Below are 23,487 nucleotides of genomic sequence, written 5' to 3'. Positions count from 1 at the left end.
AGATTTAGATTTTATCGATAGAGTATAAACAATCATAGATTATTTATATATGTATCTCTGTGTTTATGTCATCTGTACCAAGAGACTACAGATAAGATTTAATATAGATACCTAATAATAAAATAGTTATGTTACGGATCAATAGCTACAGATCAAGTGCGATCTTTAGGTTAAGCGTATAGCATGCGGAACACATTTAAGATGGGTGCCATTTCTTGGCCCAAGCTAGAGATTCCTAATAAACCGAGCGTCTGAGGTTAGGGGTCGCCGGCATCAGCCCTATTGATGAATAGTGGTGACTCCGAAACGAAATACATTCCATCTTTATAACCTTATATTGTACATAAAATCATCCGCTATAGAAATTTCACCTACTGACGAATTGCAAATTGTATATTATCAGTTATATATAGCTGTATCTATGTACAAAAATGAAAAGTCCAATGCAAGAGCAAAGGAAGCAGGTCCTTCTCTCAGTGACCACTAGGTTTTGTTTGTTCTGCGTGACATTCTCAGTCAATAGGTATTAAGAATGGATTGGAAATAACCAACCTGACCCACATTCTTTTCGCGGAACTTCTCATCTCTGCACGACACGTGTTAATGCAAGTATAAGTCATCGTTTCGAATCTTGAGATTATTGAGTTATTACAGTTGAATTCGGTAAGAATATATTTAATTTTATACAAAATATAAAAATAATGATATATCAAATTTTACAATTTGTTTTGCTTTGGGGATTACGAAGATTAAGAAATAATTGTAATTATAGAAGATGAGAAACTAATTTTTTTTTATAGAATCATTTATGGTTTACTTGATTGCTATTTTATGTCTAAACGAGTTCAAACATGTTTCACTGCGTTTGTGGTATTAATTAAATTTTAATGTAAATTATTACTACGTTTAATTTTAAAAATTAGTCTTTTCTTACATGCTTTTTAATTTTTTTTGCTATTAGAGTATAGTTTCATAAATTTTTTGTATAAAAGATTACCACAACAATGTTTTCTTCTTGAGAGTTCAAGTGTTTTTTTTTCAAAAATGTGAATAATTACATTTTTTGAAGTATAATTTATATGTTTTAATAGATGTTAACCATATTCTAAGTAATTTTAAATTTGGAATCGAGAAGAGCTTATCTTTTTTATAAATCTTTTTTTTTTTAATGCATACATAATCTCAAAGTGTCTGTTAATATTTTTGAAGGATGGACTAATTGTATTTTTCTTGATTTATATCAATATCATTTTTGCCTGTAATCACTAGCATAATTGATTAATATCCAATGTTATTTTAATTAGCATTAAAAGGATCGGATATTTTAATAATAATACTTCATTGGAAAAAGAATATATTTTAGTCAGGGATATTACATACCATAGATGCAGTATCCTAACATCGATTGAAATTAACATCAGAGGGCTATACAGAATTAATTTGTAAATTAACTAAAAAAGGACATATTTCATCCGAAATTGGTAATTTTTTTTTTATTTGATATAACTAATTTATTGAAAATTTTAAAAATAATATTTGCATATTGTATATTGTATATTATATTTATATATTATATTTAATACATTGTATATTATATTTGTTACAAAATATAGCTTTATTCCTCGTATGTTTTGTTTATAAAAATTTATTCAGAATCTGTTTCAAGCAAACTGATTAAGATTCAATGCTTTATCATTGTTTATCACATGAACAGTTTGCAATATTAAAAACATGGTGATGTTTGAGGTGGTATGGCATTTTGTCATATTATTATAGGTACTCGCCAACATTTACAAGTTAATATATGCTATATTTTCATTACATTTATTTATTTAATATATTTATTTAGGCAGATGATGAAATCTAGATGTGATACTTTGATATTCCCATGGAATGACATAGGTGCATTACCACATTGGAAACAAAATTTTGAAAATTGTCAAAAGTATAGGATTTACCTCTGCCAGAAGATTATTTAATCAAAAAAGCTATTGCTATTAAAAAACATCTGGAAAGGAATCAAAGATAAGGACAGCAAGTTCTGATTGATTCTAATGGGGTCTGGAATTCATTGACTTGCATATTTTTATAAATCAAAAAGACCTTCCTCCCCCTGTGGATACCATGACTAGCAATTAATTATAAAAGTACATGGTCATTGAAGACCGAGAACAGTTTTTGTAGTAATATAAACAAAGTATCATGTGATAACATGTAAAGTGTTTCACGTATCATTCTTGGCATGCTAATATTAGTCGCACGCAGCGACCAAGCTCGGTACAAGGTACTGATATTGGCTGCATACGATTGCCGAAATCCTGGTACTAGTGTTTGATTGAAAGAGTTAAAGAAATCAAAGTTTAAGTCACAATGAAGACTTCATCAGAGTTTAGAAGTCAAAATTATTATAGAAAATAATTAAAGAATAATTACAAAGTTCTCTTGACTTCAAAATTGGATTTAATCTCATTTATGATTTTTTATATAAAAAACAATAAAAATTATTCTATTACATATTACTAATTATTGAACAATAATTTTTATGTATCTTGATGTTCGTATATTAAAATAAGTAATTTTACGTATATTTACATCACTTTAATAATAATTACGTTTTATTAGTAAACATAATACATTTAGCATATAATGCATTTAACTTTTGTATGCAGTAGTCCTCGCGTAACTGACCAGCGTTTATCTCCATCAATTTTTGGAATTGGAACTATCCTCACTCTACGCTTTTTGTTACCCTGCGACTTTCCTGAAACATGACACTTTACAAACAAAACAAATGACATATATGATACCGATATTGGTGCGTGGTATCGGTGAAACACTTGACGCTCATCCCCACTTTTTCTTTTGATGCCAATTCCTTCATACTTAACTGACCAGTTTCGGTCCCAATTGTTGGTCAGTGACGGTTACGTGAAGGCTACTGTATTTTGTGTGTTCTATAAAATATATAATTTCTTATAAAAAATATTTTAACTATACTTTGACTATTATGTATTAAATATAAAAATAAAGTTAATTCATATAAAATGGCGAATTATTAAATGACAATTAAGATTTTATACTTATGTACAAATATATTTTAAATTGGAGATAATAATTTCTTGTTTTGTGATCTTCTGGTGACGCGCTGCAAAGCTGAAATTAAATTTCAAATATTTATTATGTACATTTAATACTTTTAGTATGGTAAAAACTAGAATAAAATAATTACGTTTTTCTTCTATTTCCAAAGGAGAAATTTCCATGCGTGTGCCATTACTCCTACTCCTACTTTTACTTCTTTTAACATGCGGAGTCAAAGGTAAAGACGGTTTATTTGTCCCATCACTATATTCTTTTTCTGAAACAAAATATGCTCATTTAAAACATCATATTTAAAGAAGACGAAGTACTAATACCTAAATATTTATTTAAAATTATCTGTACCAGAAAACTTTACACTTTTAGTCGATTTTCTCTTGTCTTTGCTTTTGTCTAAAGATATATCATCACAATTGCGACATAGCAATTCTATATCATTTCTTTCATTAGTATTCAGTTTAAAACGACTTCTCCTTTTTCTCTTATCAATAGGAGTTTCGGTTTCTTTATGTTCTGTTTCTTGTACATTAACAGACATTTTTCTAGAAGATCTTCTCTTAAGTCTGGGTGTATCTGTTGAAATAATAGTTCTGTTCCTTAAAATTCTCGTAGTTTCATTTTGTTCGTCTGTTCCCTCAGTACTACTTATAGACTGTTTTTGTAATTTGTCATTCAATATATTTAAATCAATGTCATCTATGTTTTTTTTAAGGGATATGGAAGTACTTGTATTTAATGGAGAAGTCTGATCTAAAGTTGATTCAACCTCATCTATTGCATTTTGTCTTGTGATCCTCCTTAATGATTTATTAGAATTTTGTTTTATTTCTTGTAATGGTATAGACTTTTGTATCTGTATAGATGTTTTAAAAATATTTTCATTCGATGAATTTTTATTTTCCGGAGATTTTTTATCATCCTCACTTTCCTTATAACTATTGTCATCAAAATCCAGTTTTTTTTCTACATTAATTTTTACTTCATCTGTATTATCAAAGTCAAAATTATCTATTGTTGATAATAGATTTAAATCCATCTTTGTCTGTGTTTCTTCATCAACTGATACTTCATTTAAAATTACATGATCATTAAAATTAATTTTATTTGTTGATTTTACACATTCTGTTTCACTTGAATTCTTTTGTTGTTTCAATATGCTCTTTCCTGGTGTCTTATTAGAATTAATGTATGATATTGAATTATCTAGCTGAATCTTAGGAGTTTTACACATTTGACTTATCTTTATTAGTGTTAGTGGACTTCTTGTCTTCTTTGATGTTTCAGATAATTGTATCTTTTGTAATAAACTGAATCTATTATTTTTTACAAATTTATTTTCATTACAATTAAGAGATCTGGATTTTATTTTGTTTTGTTTTATGTTAGGACTTTTATTGTCACATTTGCCATTTATACTACGATTTGAATTAAATTTAATTAAATTTAATTCTTTCATATCATTATCATTTTTCATTTTTCTTTTCTTTTCTGCTAAGAAAGCTCTAACAGAACTTGATTTAGTTGGTACAACTTTTTTTTTAGAAACTTTCCTTTTAGTAACTGGTTTATCAATAAACAATTCCTCTTCTTTCCAGCCTTGTGCACGAAGTTTTTCCAATTTTTCAAATCGTAAGTTACAATTTTCTATTTCCATGTACATCATATCCCAAAATCCTTGCAAATCTTTACAAGTCACTAACATTTTTCCTTTTCCTGTTTCACAATCATTAACTAATCCACGGAATCGTTCAAACTTTTTGTTTATTAACAAATTTGTTTGTCCAATAGCTTGATTTATTTCATATTGACCATCTTCTGTAGTGTTGGATTGCTTTTTGATTTCTATCCATTTTTCACATAATTCATTTAATCTATTTATTTCTTTACTCAAAAGAAAATGAAAATATTGTGCAGTGTGTTCTTCTTCTTCAACTGAAATATTTAAATTTCTCATAACTGTATCCTTCGTGGGAATATCATCACCCAAAGAATGACGAATAAGACCTTTCTTTAACTGTTGCTCTTTCCTGGCATTACTTTTCCCACGACTAGAAACTATGTGAGGTGAGAAAAAAGCTGGCTCACATGGAGAATTTGACATAGATTTATTATTGTCTGAAGAGCTCAGTGTATCCTTAGTTATCGTTTCGTTATCATTACTACTGTTACTACTAACAGAATTTGTTGTTTCTGTATCTTTAAATAATAATTTTATTGATCTAGATTCTATAGAATTATCACTTGTCTTAGTCACTGGTGAACAATTTTTCTTTTTAATGATTTCTGTACTATTGTTTTTAATGGTGCTGCTCCTAGATCTTGTCATTTTTAAGGGAGAACGTAAAAATTGTTGTACACTGTCAGGTGACATACTTTGTATGACTACTCTGCCGAATAATGGTATATTAGGCAATCCTGCTGGAGCTTTAAATATGTGACCCTCTGGAGCAAAGGACTTCTTTTTTTGATCATTATTTAATTCGTCTGAATTCTTATTAGCATTTTTTGCACTTAAATTCTTCTGACTTGCTTTATACATAAGTCTTTTCTCTGTTGCCTTGCTTATCTTTCTGACAACAGGCTTAGATGGGATATTTGAAGCTACTGTCGATTTAGTAGCTGTGTAATTATTGGGTGAATATATCTTATGATGCACAACACCAACTACAAAAGGTTGTTTCTTTTTGCGTTGTTCAACCTTTTTACGTTTATCACGTTCAACCCTCCATTTTTTAAGTCTAGCAAGACGATCTTGTACTACAGGATCAATCTGTGCGTCTGGAATTACGTTTTAGTTAGTTATTTATAAAGTTATGTGTAAGATAATATAAATGTATAATAATGTAAATCTTTACCCTGTGTGTTTATTGTGCTATTTGATAAATTACGATTATCATTAAAAGCCCTTGTTCTATGGCTTTTACACGATTCCGTATATTCTTTTGCACGAGTAACACGACTTTTTTCTCTACTTTCGGTGTTGAATGTCTTGTATTTCTGTTGATGCATTGCTATTTTATTTAAAGTTTCACTTTCTACGGAATTGAACGCGTCTCTCTTTTCACTGTTTGCAGTTCAACGGAAAACAATTTAAATATGTTACGCTGTAACAGTGCTACCAATAGTAACTGTTTCTACCAGTCCTCTTAAAATCCAAATTTCGAAGAAACGAAAATATAAATGAAATTGTAAATGGGTAACTACAAACGAAACATTTTCTTTAATAATTTATTATTATAAAGCTATTACGAATTAATATAAAACTCAATATATGAATACCGGAATTTTTTTCTGACTGAAATTTGTAAAATTTTATATTTTATTTATTTATAATTTTAATTTATAATTTAATTTTAATTTTAAAATTAGAACTTTTTCTCATTAATATAACTGTTAAGCGATTCCGTGTTGAAATATTACTAGCGATGTGTGTTTTTACTTGGTGTATCTTTTTTTATAATTTATAACGATGTATTTTATTAAATATAATTTTTTATTAAATCATATCATTAAATGTAATTAAAAACTTGAGATACAAAAAATTAATGTTAAAAATAACGTTTAACGTAAAACATGAAATTGATAAACCGGATGTGATGTAAGAAAAAAAATCTTTGCGCGCCAGTGCGGATTTGAACTTTCGTGTAACAGCTGTTCAATTCTGCTTTCAAAAACGTAAGTATTTTTCTTATCGTAGTAATTTTGCATGCGTGTTCTTATTTTTTTTTTTAAACAATATATTTCAATGATTAGCCATGAAAAATGTAATTTTCAAATGTAATTGACAAATTTTTTTCAGTCTACATGCGTTATTTTTCAAGTTCTTCTTAATGATTATTTGAACGAATCTTCCATTAATTATTTAATTTAACGTTTGAGCTTATTACTAAATTACAAGAAAATTTGTTTTTCGTTGTCTAAATATATCAGAATTAGGGAGAAATAAACTATACACTTCACTGTTAATGCTAAAACTTATTTACAACTTCTATTAAGATTAAAGAAATCTCTGTTAGAAATTCTTCTATACACGTCGATTTTCTTTCATTTCTACATATTCATTATGCATATTTAAAAAATATATGTTTGAAGACCTGGCATTAGTCTATGCTTAAACAACGATTAACGTGAGCTTCCAATAAACGCAGATTTTCGCAAGTATGATTGCAATTTGGACACGAATATGGTAACGGTGGATGTTGCAATCCTTCAGTAGAGTTCATCTAAAATTGAATATATAAAATATAATTTGTATTATGTTACAAATTATCAGATCGTATATCTAAAGAAACATGGAAACAGTTGAACTTACATGTCTTTCAGAACTAATTTTCGACTGTTCGTGAAATTCTATTTGCTTCTGTAAATGCTCACTTAGTGCATTTTTCTCTTCTAATGCCAACTCTTTGAGTTTTCTCTCTTGTCTAAAATCTTCTTCATGAAGTTTTAATTGCGTTTGTAATAAACTGATATCTTCCTTCTGCATTAATAATAAATGACTATTGGTACATTTATTGTCAAAACTAATTACTTAATTTTCGTTCATTCATACTTACATGCTGCATCAATTCTTTCTCCAGCTCTTTTATAGTTACTTCTTTCTTCTCAAGACTTTCATGCATTATGCCAAGTTCAGTGATTAATTGATTACATTTTACTTCGAACTTCTTTTTTTCTGATTCTAATGCCTTTTTGTAATGAGTCTCATATAGTAGACTTTGTTGATCCAAAGATGACTGTTCTTCTTGTAAACTTATTCTTTCTTGTTGTAGGAGTTCTTTAGCATCATTTAAATTTTTATATTCTATTTCAAGGGTCTCTTTTCGACTGTCGAGCAATTTCTTTTCTATTGTAAGATTTTCTTGTTCCTTCCGAAGTGCATTCCTTTCTTCTTCCAATAATTGTTTACTATCAACAATCTGTTTTTCCAATTCTGCTATTTTTTGAACAGATTCGGAAGTTGCGCCTTGTTTCTGCACTCTTTCTTTCTCAATATCTTCATTTATCATTGAGTCCAGTTCAGCAATAATTGATTTGCTAAGTGTGTTTTCAAGTATAGAGATCTTTTCTCCTTTTGTATTATCTTGTTTGTCATTTGCATCAAGGAGCTACAATAAAACAGTGATCTTAAGAAATATATAATTTGAAGTATAGTCTAATGGTCAAATGCATTATACCTCGTATCCCATTTCTGTGTGACTAGTTAATTCAGTGCTAAGCCTCATTTTTAAATCAGCATTTTCTTTCTTAAGGTAATTTATTAATTCTCTAGTCTCGGCAAATTTTTTCTTATGATCTTGGTGTACTCTCATAATTTCTTCATGCCAAGTGGCTAGACTGTTGAATTGTTGCTTCATAGCTATGTTATTTTGTTTCAATGTTTCTTTTAATTTAGTGTTTTCTTGCAACAATTCATTTAATTTTCGATGTACCTCTGCTGAATCCCATGATGCTATCATGGAATTGTAGTCCTGTACATAAGTTAATTCAAAACAAGTTTATTGAAACGAATTTGAGAAAAAACAAATTTCAGTCAATAAATAGATACATACAATAGACATAGATTTTTGTTGTATATCAACATAAGATGCAAGTGACGATTGTTGAATAGTATCCAGTGAATCTTTACCTAGCACCACAAAAGATAGTGATGTGTCATCTGCATCAGCACCACAAAAGTTTGTCACTGTTGCTTTAGAATGCAAAGGTGCATCCTCGTCCAATTTGAATCTGGCCTTTCCATTGTTTAAGGTAAAGCCAAGGCTTTGTAAATGGCTTTCTGGTTCAGGATATAGTTTTTGATTGATATTTAATGGTTTAGTCGCGTCTTGTTCTTGCGACGAAGGTTTTTTTTCTTCATTAGACTCCATGGTTGGGAAATCATTTGCATCAATGCTTGCACTATAATTAATAATTATAGTTTCTTAGCAACAGCAAGTATTTTATATGTATATTTTCTTAAAATTCTGAAAAAACCATATCTATAATTTGAATATCAATCAAGTGATATCGAAAATATTTTTAAAAGTTACGTCATAAATAATATAATAAAAAAAAGTTAATAAACAATAGCTTAGAATTACAATTTTTTACATGCCAATAAACATGACAATTGACATTAATGCATTAATATCTTTTCTCCTGTTTTCAATAGAATTCAAACTTACCGAAATCATTGTCTTATTAACATTATATTGCACAAAAATGACAGTTCATTATACTTCACTTTATACGTATTGATATATTGGTTGACTAATGATAATGTTATGTGGTCATCTCTACGACTATGTTCTAATTATAGAACAAAATAATATGGACTTGTCAATAAGAAGTAATATTTCTTAACTTTTTCTCTGTTATTGATTTTTATGCTTGGAAATTAACTTTTGGTATCAGAGTGCATTTAGAACAATTATGCGACTTATTGTGAAAACCTTAGACAAATCACTAATTCGCTGTGCGCACAAAATGTCAGAATTTTTCTTACCAACGGCGCGATATCACTATCTAGTGTTTTCCACCAATTGTATTTCAACATTGACTTGAGGATAGTATAGATGTAAAAAGTTATATGAAATTTTGTTTATTCATATAAGCATTGACTAATTATAATAGTAATACCATTGAATAAGAATAGAATTGATAGAATGGACTAGATTCATGTCTAGTTTATTCTTAAAGAAATTAAATCTATTAAATTTTAATTTAAAACCAGACCAAGACTCAAGAAATAAAATCACGTAATTTTTCATGTTTTGTAGACATAACATTTTTTTAAAAATTTTATGAACGAAAACAGGGAATTTGTATTCTTTTTCTTTTTTTTCAATTTATGCAATATATTGTATCTTTCGATACGAAATGCGCGCGCAATAATTATAACTTTAGTGAAGATTGCAGCGCCAATGAGATGCTTGAAATCTCGCAGTTGCGTATTGTGATTCTCGAACGATAATCGATGTTTTTTTAATCGATCTAATATTGGAATGTAACGTAAATCGTCAGTTTTAGGCGGGAACATGGCAGGAGACGTAGAAAGAAGCTGCTTATCGAGAAATCGTCAAGTAAAGACCAGCGGTAAGGCTTGTTTTCGAATTGTCCAATACATACATCTACAATTTAAAACAGATAGCGTTATTTAAAAGCGTTATTACATATGTGTGTTCAATTATGATTTGTTACAGACATTTCTAACCGGTGATATTTGCAACGATTTCCTCTGGGCCACGATTGCAAATGTCGCATTTAATTGTAAGTCGTACATATTTTTATTTCTTTAGTCATTTAATTACGAAGGTTAGATTATCATGAATAAGAGTAAAAATATGTGTAACAATTTCAAAAATGAACTAAACATTTATACTGCTCTTATATTAAATCAAAAGGGTGCAAGTTTCGTTTAAATCAAGCCAAAATAGTTTATCTATATATAAGAAAACCTCAACTGCGTTGAAACTGAAGATATAATAATTTCTATTTATTATTGTGATTGTTACATACTAAAAATCTCTTTTTTTAAAGTCGTTTGTCAAACTTCCTTCTGATTAGATACACCTATTTGAATTAACATGGCACTATATAATCGGAATGCATTAAAATTAAAATTGAAGAACATTAAAATATAGTGAATTTCGTGTGAAGTAATAGACAAGGTATGGGATAAACACATTTTCTAGAAGTTTGTGACACGTGACCTGCAATATCGACCATGGTAAAGGAATCATTCGTTTTTTAGCGCACTCTATATTTAAAAAACAGTAACTCGGAGAATTATAAATAAAACAGTCGAAATTGATCAGGTAGCGAATACGCCAGAGATATGATGTCGGAATAATTTCATTTATACATTAATATATTATTATATTAATATATTATAATTTGTTAAATTTTATCAAATTTTCAATATCGGAACCGTGAAAAAGTCAAATCACTTTATTAAATCGAAAAGAGCTTCATCTGTATTTATGGATTCATAGGTTTCGATAGGTTTTTGCACGTTATATATTAAAATTCTAAAGCTATTAATATATATTTAGTTTATAATAAAAATGATTTATATTTCATGAAACATTCGTTATGAAAAGATCTTTTATTTATTGAAATGCACACGAGATAAATTTAAAATGGGCCTGATATTTATTCACAAAGGAGGTAGAAAAATAGATCTATCATCTTATGGATCTTGATGTTCTGAAATTAAAAAATAACAACAAAGGCTACAATCTTCTACAATATTAATGTTAAAGACACTATACATTCACAAAAGTAGGAAGAAAAGAATTCAGTTTACAGTTTTAGAGATCAATCTACAATCTACAATCTCTCTAAATCTCTCCCTTTTCACGAACAATGGAAGTTTCATGGAAAACCGACGTGGCCCTACCTACTTATAGCTAATATTCACACCAAATGCTACCTATCTTGTCTAGTTCTATATTTCAAAAATGGCAAGCATATCAACACAAACATTCCAGTTCTCACTTAAGCCATTTGAATGCAAAGAGCTTACAATCTAGGGAGTGCGTCCCAGGGCATTGCTCTGACACTGGAGTTCACACTCCAATAAATACGTACCATTTTCTTGAAATCGACTGTTGCACGTACAAAGAAAGTGATCATTGCACAAGTCGCGATAAAAAATCGATTATATTCTGATTTCAATTAGCAAATTGTGGATGTACAATTGAAAGAGTTTGCGTGTTTCTTCAAAAACAAAGCCATGTGATCCAATGAGCTATATTACAGATGAAATTTGGTACCTTCATTGTAATTTTGTTATTTTCTACTCTAAGACTTTATTAAAACTACTTTGAGAAACTATTCTAGAAATTTAACTAAAGTTGAATTCATGTGCTAGCTGAATGTTTCTTTCTCAATTTCGTAACTAGTAAGAGCGTCAACTTCTCTCCAGAAAAAAGACATTTACTCTGCTAATTACTAAATTAATTCGTTCAGTAAAAGTTTGATCTGCACACACGTCTCTGATATCATCTTGCCTTTTTCCATTTTATCATCATTCTGACGCGACTTATAGGATAAAATTAAAAGGACTCAGATAAAGATAAAATTATCGTTTTATCGATATACGCTTATATAACGAAGTAGCGTGTCATTTTGATGCGTACACCAGATATACCCACGTTGCGAAAGAGTGATTATAATATGACCGAATATATTAAAATTTACTATCGCATAATGATCGACAAATATTTCACAAGATTGAATATTATTTTGTTAGCGTGAGTTTTAAGTTCTTAATTTCAAGTAAAAAGAAGTACCACTATCCTGTCCTTCGTTAGTATACTATATACATTATTTTCGATGTGGAGAGATTTATTATTAATTATTTCAGTTATTATTGTATTACTAATTATTTTAATTTTACTTGTAAAAGACAAAAATAAAGAACAAGAAATCGAGTTTGTTTGTTAGTTACTGATATATAAAAATTGTCTAAGACATACTTGATGATCGGCAAATCTCTATGCGAATGAACCTAGAACAATTTCGGCGATAGACAAAAGAAAATTTCATGGATAAATTTTAAGAAAATGTAATTTGACAAGCAATAAACAAATATAAAATATATGTTCCTATTACAGAGCAGATTATTATCATTAATGCGGTAAATGTGATATTTAGATTATCAACCCTGATAGTGTCTCTATTGTAAATTTGCAATTGTCGCTATAAGTACAGTGATTCTTTGATATTTCATATTTTAGTACTATAAAAAAATCTTTAATAAAATCGTGGATTACATTTTAGAAAATTGTAGATTAAATTTAGATCTTTTTACAAAAATTTCCAAGAGAATATCAAAACTTTAAAGTACAGAAGAGAATATCAAAGCTTGCTCTATAAAAGTTGAAACTTGAAGAGGATTAAATTGGCTGGTAATTAAGACAATATTGGCCTGCGTAATTAAACAAAAGAAGAACACAAAGTCAACATTATGCACGCAATGTTTTTCTACTTCAGTTCCATAATCAATTAGCTATTGCTTACGAAAGTAGTGTTGGCTATACTATCAAAATGTAAAGGATGTAACTCGTACACAAGAGATAAGCCAATTTTTTTATTCTTGAAAAACTATCTTCTTTTCTATATCGCAAATAAACGAACTCTGAAACGATTCGATGTGTCGAATCTAAAACAGTTATATAATTTCATATCTTTTCCTCTTCCATTTTTTATACCTTTAAGTTATCTATATTAATAATTATTTGCTTCGTTTCGTCAAATATTTAAAATTTCTGGGCGCGATATTTTTGAAAGATTATTTAAATCTGTCATTTTTCACATTGCTTTATCACGTTTTCTTTTTTTGCAGATATGTACGTACAATGATATGCAATATCATTTATAAAGATCGAGTGTTGTGCAGTTACATCGCATATGCTAAGAAGAAACAGACATATTATGCTAGACAGACGCCTGTACTGTACCTGTCCTATTCTACTGATCTACAAACCAGACTACGTAATGCACTTTTATTTCTCACTTATAAAAATGAATATCTTATTAAATTTTTTGAATTTTTGCTTAAAATACTATTAATATTTATTAAAAACTAAACGAATATTTAAAAAAATATTTTGCATCGATATAAGAAAAACGAATACGTTTCTCTAAAAATAACATCATAATGTTATTATACATATTATATTTATTTTCAAGTATATAGTCTTTCTTTGCAGTAGTAATGATAGTTTGACTTTTGCAATTGCGTTGTTGTATGATATCAGTGAGTAAATATTAGAATTGTGCAGTAAAACTCTAGTCAGTCATTTGTCACTTTCAGATAAGTCATTTCTTTAAATTTCTTACTAGATTTGTATGTGCTCGATTATAATAAAAGATTTTTTGGGAAGGTTATTTATTGATAATGTTATTAAAATTCTGCGTTCTTAGTTATACTCTGATTTTCATTACATGTATAAATAATCAAAGATTTATCTTTGAAAGAGTGAAAGAATTACTGTAACGTAAATAAATATGTAAAAAGATCACTGGATGTAAATAAATATATTTTTAATAATATTCCCCTAAATAGGAAATTACAACCATTGTACAAAACCATGTTAAATCGTGATCTCGACACATGATATACGATTTATCTAAATGCGATAAATCTCGAGATTGAATGCTATAACTCCCAGAATTAATATTCTTCAGAGAGATTCTAATAACTGAAATAGAACTGGAGGAGAACTTGAAAACTGCACTCTCGGACGATTTCGTCAGAGGTGGCGTGATTGTCAGGCCAGACTTCCAACGAAACTCACGTGACATTACTATTACTATTAACAATAATGTCATTGAATACTTGATAAGAAACTGTTAAGCGGTATTACACATCTAAAGAAAATGTGCTTTAATACACATAATTATTCGAGGAATGATTATCAAAGCAAAATGACTGAATTAGTTATAATTTTTTTCCTTCGTAGAAAATTATAATTGACGTAATTCTTACATGACAGACAACCATGATCATTATGAAACTATTGAAGATTATATTTGTACGATAAATAAAATATAATAATTTTAGGAACAAAATAATTAGAAGATTTAATAACATTTTATTTATATTGCATTAATGTGATATTTCATTTGCAATTATTTTCAATTAATCTATGTCATCAAATTCTACTTTTTAATATTAGAATTATGAATGAGAAGTTTCCAAGAAACTTGAGTTGAGACTATAATTTTACAAAATTAAAAAAAAATTGAAGTATTTATAACATTACGATAAAGTATAAGAAACGAAAGAAGAACGTTATTTCAATTACTACTGTATAGAATCTATGATAATCTATAATAATCATAGATAATTAATTTCGAAAACATCATATATATATTATATATAACAAGCACAATTATCTCTTTTAGAAAATTTTCTCTTTTAGAAACAATAAATTTAAGAAACATAACACTCTAATCTTATTATTTCTTATTTTTTTCCAGAGAAGTCCAAGAGGAACAATGATTGAAACTTCAATTTCCAAGATTTTTGATGATGTAAAACATCCAATAACCATGATGTTTTCAAGATTTCAAATCCTATCAAAGAATATCGAGAAATTCCTTAAATATCGAGAATCATATTAAAATCTATCAAGAATATCGAGACTCCTGAAACCGTCAAAACATAATAAGGCATTTAAAGTTCCCAAGGTTCACCGAAATTTTGGAAACTCAAAAAGGCTAACAATAGACTTTCGTAAGTTTCAAACCAAGCAATTCGAATTTCTCGCAGTGCAACATATTCAACACCCACCAATTTCCAAAATTTTAGAATATCTATCAAGAATATCGAGACACCTGAAACCTTCAGAAGCTACCAAGGCTTGCCAAAGGTCATCGAAATTTCAGAGACTCGGAGGATCTAACAAGCTCTCGAGATCCAAGAGGACTTTCAAAATATCAAACAAGGTTCAAACGTGAGTTGAACTTTCCTCTGTACGTATATACTCGAAGCTTTCTAAAGCACATCACCAAACAGGAACATTATTCCGCAGCCAGTAAACTCGCACGATACACTATCGGATGACATGTTCCTCGTCCAGTCTGCGATAAGGTTCGCCCGCTAGCTGGCGACACTATCGATCATCCGAGGAAACGCGCATCACGGTACGAGCAGGCGCGCAGGTTGGTACACCAATCGCGCCTGTCTATTTCCGTAGAGGTCGAACGCGTGTGCCAGCGAGAGCAGTTCGACGTGCTCGAAGGTTTCACTGCGGCTTAGACTTTAGCCGGACGGGGTTTGTCTTGTCCCCGTCGTACGACACCGTAAGTACACCGAATTATTGAATGAAATTCCCCGTATTTTCGACTGCTCTCACGGTGTTACGTTCGCGCGGTTCGTCGCGTCGCGTAAAAATCGTGGCCAGGCGTCTTTTACGCGCGCCGTTTTCCTTTTTTCTCCCCGGCAATGAATTATTGACAATTCACGGTCGCCGTATGCAAGTGACTGGGCGAAACTGGCCCAGAAACCTGAAATCCGTTGGCTGTCGCGATCGCAGTGCCGAAACGCAATGACGTGTGCCTGTGTTCTGTTATAAACATCGCGTGCGGGCCGCTTTTCGCGGTCCGCGCCCACGATGGAACTGACCCACGCGAATTGTACTGTTGGGTGCAAGAAGGGCAAGTGACGAAAATCGGCCACACGTTTGAAAGTGAAATATTTCTAGTACGTAGAGTGAAGTTATTGTAAGAATTAAATAATATTACTATACTTCAAATACTTTGTAACATTAAGAGATTTGGCAGCTTTGTTAACACAATACCAGTCACAATTCATTTCAATTCGTTTCAATCGTAATTCGTTGTTAATACAGACTTATTTTATTTTTCATAATCGTACTGCTTTGTATATTTCATAATATTAGGAAATTGCACAATGTTGTAACAGAATTTGGTTCGTAACTCGTTTTATTCTCGTATTGGTAGAGACTCCTAACTCATTCTATTTTTCGTATTTGTATATATACTGATATGTGTTTTACTGGAGAGGTCCTCAGCGTCTCAAGATCCTTCTTGCTTTCAACAATGCAATTGCCGTGGATTTCAGATGCGCCGATTCTATCTCGTACGTGTACCAAATTTTCTTTTCAATATTGTTACTTGCTCCGCGGCTCGTCCGAATTCGAATTGGCGCATCCGCGATTGCAACACATTCCTGTCTATGTGTATACACAGATATGTGAAATCGTCGAGTACATTATTAATCTGAAAAAAGATTTTGTTTGTTTCGTACATTTCTGAGAATACGCGGTGACGCGAAGAAGAGATAGATCATTTCGTACAATATTTCCTTACTGATAAAAGGACGAGTGAAGTTACAATTAAAAGTAGAATGTACGTTTTGGAGGAAGTTGCTTCGTTTTGTGGATTTTTCAAAAACACATATCTATGACGATAAGAGAAGCACAAAGCTTTTTGCATATTTTTTTACCGAGATGACAAGAAATTTAGTTGAACATTGGAACGTTTATGAACGTTCTTGATCGTACGATCAACCCCGAATGACGTTTCGGACATCGTTTATGTAATAACCCGGTGAATCGCTATTTAATCGACGAGGTCTCGATGCAGGGTCGAAGATCATGATCCTCTATGTTGATTGCTCGAGCGTCGACTTAAACTTTTCGTAATCAGAATTTTGGTGTCAACAATAGCTTCAATCAATTTTGCAACTTTGCACGATCTAGAGAAGGAAATTATTCTTTTTTTTGCGTGCGTTTAGTAACAGAATAACAGAAAAAAGTTTCTTTACTGCATTTTTAAACTAGAAACTGGAAGAATTGTCTGTCTGGAATGTGTTAATCGTAAATTTGGAAATTAGTTTCTTCGTAAATTTATTAATTTATAAATTAATGGAATCGAAATGATGGAATTGTAAAATTTTATTAACCTGACGAAATAATTTTTCATTACTTAATGCATTGTATTTATGTAACAAAATGTTATTCAATGTGACAATTTGCTCTTTTCCAAGCAGATTGATTGAATTTTTGGTTGCTCTTATTGAGTTACTACGATTTTACAATTGGCACATTGATCGTCGCGCGAAATTTATACGTTTTGACTCTATGAAACAGAATATTCAATTTTTATAAAATATTATGTTACAATAAAAATGCAGTGATAGCGCGTTCCTTACTTTATAGCATTATATAATTATTTACGTTATTTAAAATTTTTTGTCAATGATACTCATTTTACTCGAATCATTTAAAAATAATTAAAAATTCTGTGGCAATCAACGCGTTCGATTTGTACAGCCGCGTGCTATAAACCAATTTTTTTTTTTCATTTCGACTATTTGAAATCACTGAAAAATAATGGTAACAAGAATAGAAAATTGAATGAGAATTAAAATTCCTGCATCGTCGCGTGCATTATTGAAAAATAATGGAAATTAAATTGAAAACCAAAATGAAAATCGAAATTCCTGATCATTATTGAAAAATGCTTTTTTACAATAAATATTGATACTTTATAATTTATTTCTGCTTTAGTATACGTTTACAACATTAGTAATAGTAATTATATTACACCAATTTTAATAGAATATTTCAACGTTGTTAATTGTAATTCATTTTTAAACACGAATATCCCTTTTCGAAGTTCGTGTCTAAAGTTCTGTTTAGAAGTATTGGTTCATAAATATTTATACATTGACGCCCGTGAATGTGGAATTTGCAATGCACGTTTTTCAGATATATTCAACAAGTCGCCTTTTGCACATTTCTTTCGCACATTTTTTTGGAATGCAGTGCAGAAGTGGAATTATACTTTTCGTAGCATTTGCGCATTACATTACTATGAAACGAGGAATAAGTAAAACGTTCTATTCATTATTGTGAGTATAAACGGAGGACAAGCAAAAGTAAATTACCATTGTTATTAAAAATTCAATACAACACAGTGGTAATTGATATGTAAACAACGTTAGGATTAGGTCAATTGTTCATTGTTGAGTCATATCGACAAAGACAAAAAATAGAATAGGATTTGTTAGTGTTCTCTGTCCTTCTTATATCTTCAATCTTCCTTATCTACTCGTTTCATAATTGTCTGAGTAATTCTCACATTCATGTATACCATATGATGAATGAAAGGCATATTTTTAAATGCATCACTAGATGTATTACGTATAGTTGGTTGCTTGGTTAGAAAAAGAAACTACAATAAATATTACTAAATTAGGTTGTTTCGTTTAGTAATAGTTTCAACGTGGTAGTTTCGCATCTCATAAAATAATCATAATATAGAATTTTAGTTCTTGAAGTAATTCTCGAGGCAATCATAATATAGACTGTCGTTGATTAATTTTCTCTTACAGAAATTTTATTCTAAAAAATTTTTCTCTGGGAAGACATAAATACATGTGATGTTATTTTGTTATATAAAATTAAGTTAATTAAATTAAATTGAATTAATAGCATAAAATATGAAATAATACATTTATAAGTATTTTAAACAACAAAATTTCTTCACGTAGATTTATTTATTTTCTGTGTATCGTGAATCATCTCACTGATAACTACTGTGACAAGCCACTGTTCGACTTCTCAATGAGACTGATAGTAAAAGTGCCAACTAAAGAATTAGAATTTCAGTGATTGATAGATACCAATTAGGAACGTATATACGTATAGACGTAAATCATTGCACTGATCAATTTTTACGTTTCTCCTCTTCGCGAGTTTTCTTTTGAAACTCCACTCCTATTAAATTTGTCCTTCGACGCGCGTTTTTTTTACACTTTCATTCATATTTTATCTGTACTCGATAACGTAAAACTGTGTGGTCAACTGTTGAAGTTGAATAGTGACGGATGTTCAACTGCGTTGGTTAAACATCGATGCGTTGCGGCTTCGTCTCTGATGCAACTGCAATTCGTGTGATAAATAGACACGGACGCGTTAATTGACGTCTATGCATGTATGAATACTGCGATGAGAGCACGTGTGCCAGTAGCATGTGCTAGTAATGCGATCCGTTGTTTTTTGCAATCCTTTTCTTCTCCTTATATTGCGCGTTATCCGTCATTTCAGTGAAACTTATGCGTTCTCTCTCGCTTTCTCAAAAAAATTTCCATACGTATCTCAATTGGATTTTATTGGAAAAGATATAAATACGATATAATAACATTATATATTAAATATACATAGAAATCGTGGGTTTGAATGGAGAAAAAACAAAATGCATGTTATTAACAATAAATCTCTCAGCAAGAGAGAAAAAAATACGCAATGTCTAAATATCTAGTCAAAATCAAAGCCAGAGCTGGAGACTAGAGTTTAGTCTAGTTAGAAATATTAATTTATTTTACTTTATTAAAATATCAATATCACTAAATAATATAAATTGTAAATAATTTAATTTATGCAGTTTGAAAGTTAAAAGTAAAAAGTGTCCCAAGGCGAAACCGCGAAAGTTGCGCAGCAACGTTCAAGGACCTGTCTTTCAACTTTGAAATCGTATTCTTTTTCTTTGAGAAGCTAATGTCACAATTATCTTCTTCAATAAAATGTCACAATTATCTTCTTCAATAAAATACACACACTACAGATAGTCTGAAGGAACCTAGTGCCAAAAAGAACGAGGAAATCATGAAGAAGAGGTGGCTCCTCAAGAGTCAATTAATGTTCCTACCACCCTGCCAGATGTATCGATTCAGTTGACGCCCCTTTTTCGGATTAACGTCGAAATTGCCTAGCTTTGGTTGCTACCACGCTCTTCAATGCAGCCCTTTAGCTTAGTTTTCATCCGGCTACTCGTGAAACTGACGGATCAGCTGTTTCAATCTTAACAACACTTTTAATGCTCCAGATCGATACCGTTTTCTGGCGCCGAGTTGCTGTTAATGGACTCACACTGTTGTAAAAATTGCGAGAGTGACAAGCGCTAGGGTGTCGAGTATATGTGTAGCACTCGTTATAATATTGAATGGATAGACTGTGGACATTTCAAAGTGAAAAATTCCATAGAATGCGAAATATATGAAATATATTTCTAAGCAAACTGATTTTTAATATATTATAATATTTTTTACATGGAAAAGTTTTCGATACTATATTTTGTCTCTTGGAGAATTTCCAAAGTATAAACGATCCTGCTGATATAACACTCATCTTGTCCTATTATTAAAGCTACCTTGAAACTAAATTTTATTTCATTTTATTGTCTTACAAATTAATCATGCAAGTTAATAAAGTTTTGTCGTGCGTATGCTAATCCTTATTCTATCTATTAAATGCACAATTGTCTTCTACTTATAAGTTTAGAATTAATAACGGGGAATGTTACAAATTTGCAGGCTTAATTCTTTTTTTTAAGTTACACATTTAGAATTAATAAGATTTTTAATTGAAGTAAATCCAATCAACTGACAATCCTTTTCTCTTGCAAGTTTTTCTCTTTTAATCGGAGTAAATGCAATCAAATCTTCTTCTTTCCTAAGAAATTAAGCGACGATAAAATTTAGTTCGTTGATCTATTTAGTTCATCATAATGTTCAAATTTTTTTAAAACTGTAGAATTCAAAAGAAGATTCTTCTTTCATATTCTCAATATTAAGAAATATATGTATCAACGTAATCTTCCTTGGAATCTCCTTACCTCAATATTGAGAGAATTTGGTAATGCAATTTCCTTTGGCAATTTTCTTTCCACAATCTTTCTTATCTTGAAAAATAAAAATTTGACAGCAGAAATTAACTCCAGAAAGACTTGCAAATGAGTTGCGTTGACGCAACGATGATTTTCGATCGATTGACCTGAAATGGGACGGAAAACATCATTCAGTAATCTACATACGTGTATGTGACTTCTGGCTCAGCTGTTTCTGACGCCGCTGTAGGATCGATACTTGAAATTGTTTCGTAGCTTCAACGAGTACGTCCACACCGTAACGCAATGACGTATCGCAACTGGTTTAGTTGAAATTCAATCTTGGTGGTGGCAGTTTAACAAGTTTAATTTGACGAAGACCTACAACATGGAAAACAGGGATAGATTAATTAAGAAGTCATATTAATGGAAATCCTTGGCACAAATGGAAAGGAGAGTGCGAGGACAATTATTTCTCTCCAGCACATTTCGACAAACAAATGTTTGCTCTTTGATATTTAGTTTCTGTTGTGATTTCATTATAGATTCTTATATATTTATGTTTCATTTATTTTTACATTTAGATTTCATTTATTTGTCCTTCGATGTTTGTGCTCTATATCTAATTTATTCTCGTCTCATTCTCCATAGGACTTTACTAGCAGTTCATTTTATTAATAGTAATTTATTTTATTCTTTGACGTTTATATTTATATTTCATTTATTTTCTGTTTAACTTTATTTTCGTATTTATTTTAGTCCTTGATGTTTCTTACATCTATGTTTATATTTCATTTACTAGCTCGTATTTATTTTATTTCCTAATTTTGTCTGACATTTACATTTGCATAATACTTAGTTTATTTTTCAATTTTTTCACATTTATCATAGTTAGTAATCCGTGTTAATCAATCTTTTCATTCTGTTCGATATACTTGAGCGAGTAACGACTTTGTTCACATAATAGTTTGGACAGTAACGTGTTGCACAAGTCCCTATTCGAATTTTATTTCAGTCGATTAAAGTAGAAGGACGTATGTATATTCATACACGTTGAAAGACACTTACAATTTATTCCTTCAAAACATGACACATTTCGTGCATTCGTTTACCTTAACACTTTAACGATTGTGCATTTGATATATCTGGTAAAATCATGCAGCATAGAACTTACTCCATTCATTCGATGTGGAAAATTACTCCTCTAATCTAAAGGAAGCAAACGCATTGAAATCTTTGTATTTTCCATAGTAGAGATAATAAATGATAACAATACAAATGAAATAATCGTTTACCCAATATATGTAGAAGTGAATGGAAATTTTTCGAAATTTCACGCAAACGTGAACAATAATTAGCAAGCGAACGATTCAATTTTATTTGGAGATCTTTGTGCAAATTCATATCTTACAACTGATACTATTTTTCGTACAATCGTAATTTGAAATTACACACGTTGCAATTATATTTATTATATTGTGTGTGTCGCGGTTGATGAATAAAAAGATCTCGAAGTTCGAAGGTTAACCAGTTTCTAGGTGAATTAATGTTGTTTGCATATTTCCTTCTTCGTAAAGCGGCACCATTAATTTCGAGGTATTTTAAGAACTAATTTCTCGCTCGTTGTTATCTAATCGATCATTCCAGGAAAGCAAACATACATGTCGAATATTTACATATTCGATGGATCTACTGAAATGAAGTTTTCATATAATTTTATAGAGCTGAAAACCCTGATAAATAGAACACACATTTTCCAAGGGAATTATTAATAGTACAAAGTGTAATAACAAAGATAAGGTAGCGAAGGAAATGACAGAGTTTGAAAAAAAAAATTTTAAACGCATTTTGATAAATAATAATAATAAAATTCTAATAATAAAATTAGAAGACTTGACAATTAAAGTATCATTCTCCATAAATAATGTTTCAAAGGAGTTATCAATAGTGCGAAATATAATAAAATAACAAAGAAAATGACAGAGTTAAAAGGAAAAAACAAAATATTTAGAACACTGTATGGTTCGGTATATAAAACGAAAACGTATCTTGAATTTCAGTCTGACGTGTTCAACGAATATTAAATTGATTTATTGCATGGTCATTGACCAATAAACACGTAGTCGGAGGTTCTGTATAGTTATCGTGGCAACGAATGCACGCGAATAACTTCTGATTCAGAAACACTTGAGACAAATTTTATTTTTTCACCAATATGTTATTATCTGTTTGAACGTATCTTTTTGTCTGTTGTTACGA

General features: G+C 30.1%; 2 protein-coding genes and 2 long non-coding RNA genes across 7 annotated transcripts in view; 3 read left to right on the top strand and 1 right to left on the bottom strand.

The window, feature by feature from the left end:
* The first annotated feature begins 7 nt into the window (after window positions 1–7).
* On the top strand, window positions 8–2,478 carry LOC122529332. 2 transcript variants are annotated; one of them, XR_006306785.1, is made up of 4 exons: window positions 8–663; window positions 1,305–1,481; window positions 1,614–1,776; window positions 1,850–2,478. It is a non-coding gene; the product is annotated as an uncharacterized LOC122529332 (long non-coding RNA). The 2 variants fall into 2 exon arrangements; XR_006306784.1 differs by lacking the exon at window positions 1,614–1,776.
* A 267-nt stretch (window positions 2,479–2,745) lies between these two features.
* LOC122529324 (GRIP and coiled-coil domain-containing protein 2-like) lies at window positions 2,746–9,580 on the bottom strand. Its single transcript, XM_043655328.1, has 11 exons — window positions 9,263–9,580; window positions 8,652–8,994; window positions 8,277–8,570; window positions 7,656–8,207; window positions 7,409–7,579; window positions 7,202–7,319; window positions 5,955–6,173; window positions 3,445–5,877; window positions 3,230–3,358; window positions 3,089–3,153; window positions 2,746–2,954 (listed from the first exon to the last, which is right to left on the bottom strand). The coding sequence occupies exons 2-10, from the start codon at window positions 8,967–8,969 to the stop codon at window positions 3,098–3,100; spliced, it is 4,290 nt and encodes a 1,429-aa protein (XP_043511263.1). The 5' UTR covers window positions 8,970–8,994; window positions 9,263–9,580; the 3' UTR covers window positions 2,746–2,954; window positions 3,089–3,097.
* Window positions 9,581–10,061: 481 nt separating this feature from the next.
* Window positions 10,062–13,516, top strand: LOC122529430. The gene is made up of 3 exons (XR_006306800.1): window positions 10,062–10,176; window positions 10,284–10,350; window positions 13,433–13,516. It is a non-coding gene; the product is annotated as an uncharacterized LOC122529430 (long non-coding RNA).
* Window positions 13,517–15,417: 1,901 nt separating this feature from the next.
* LOC122529429 (pyruvate carboxylase, mitochondrial) overlaps window positions 15,418–23,487 on the top strand; it is a 38,055-nt gene continuing 29,985 nt past the window's right edge. Inside the window, exons 1-2 of one of the 3 annotated variants that reach the window (XM_043655565.1) lie at window positions 15,418–15,548; window positions 15,627–15,897. The gene's annotated coding sequence lies outside the window, so the exon portion shown is untranslated. Of the gene's footprint in view, window positions 15,549–15,626; window positions 15,898–16,055; window positions 16,298–23,487 lie in introns of those variants that run through there. The other 2 variants (XM_043655568.1, XM_043655567.1) reach the window with 2 other exon arrangements.

Source organism: Frieseomelitta varia, unplaced genomic scaffold (assembly GCF_011392965.1).
Source record: "Frieseomelitta varia isolate USP_RPSP 00005682 unplaced genomic scaffold, Fvar_1.2 scaffold_285, whole genome shotgun sequence".
Taxonomy (NCBI): domain Eukaryota; kingdom Metazoa; phylum Arthropoda; class Insecta; order Hymenoptera; family Apidae; genus Frieseomelitta; species Frieseomelitta varia.
The sequence above is the reverse complement of the archived record's forward strand: the minus strand, read 5'-3'. Positions and strand labels throughout refer to the sequence as shown.

Bases quoted from the DNA above. Each gene is read 5' to 3' on its own strand.
- LOC122529324 (XM_043655328.1), bottom strand. From the start codon at position 8,969: ATGGAGTCTAATGAAGAAAAAAAACCTTCGTCGCAAGAACAAGACGCG. The intron at 7,580-7,655 runs GTAAGTATGAAT...TTATTAATGCAG, and splicing joins AGAAAGAATTGATGCAGCAT to AAGGAAGATATCAGTTTATT. The intron at 3,154-3,229 runs GTAATTATTTTA...ATTTAATTTCAG, and splicing joins TTTGGAAATAGAAGAAAAAC to CTTTGCAGCGCGTCACCAGA.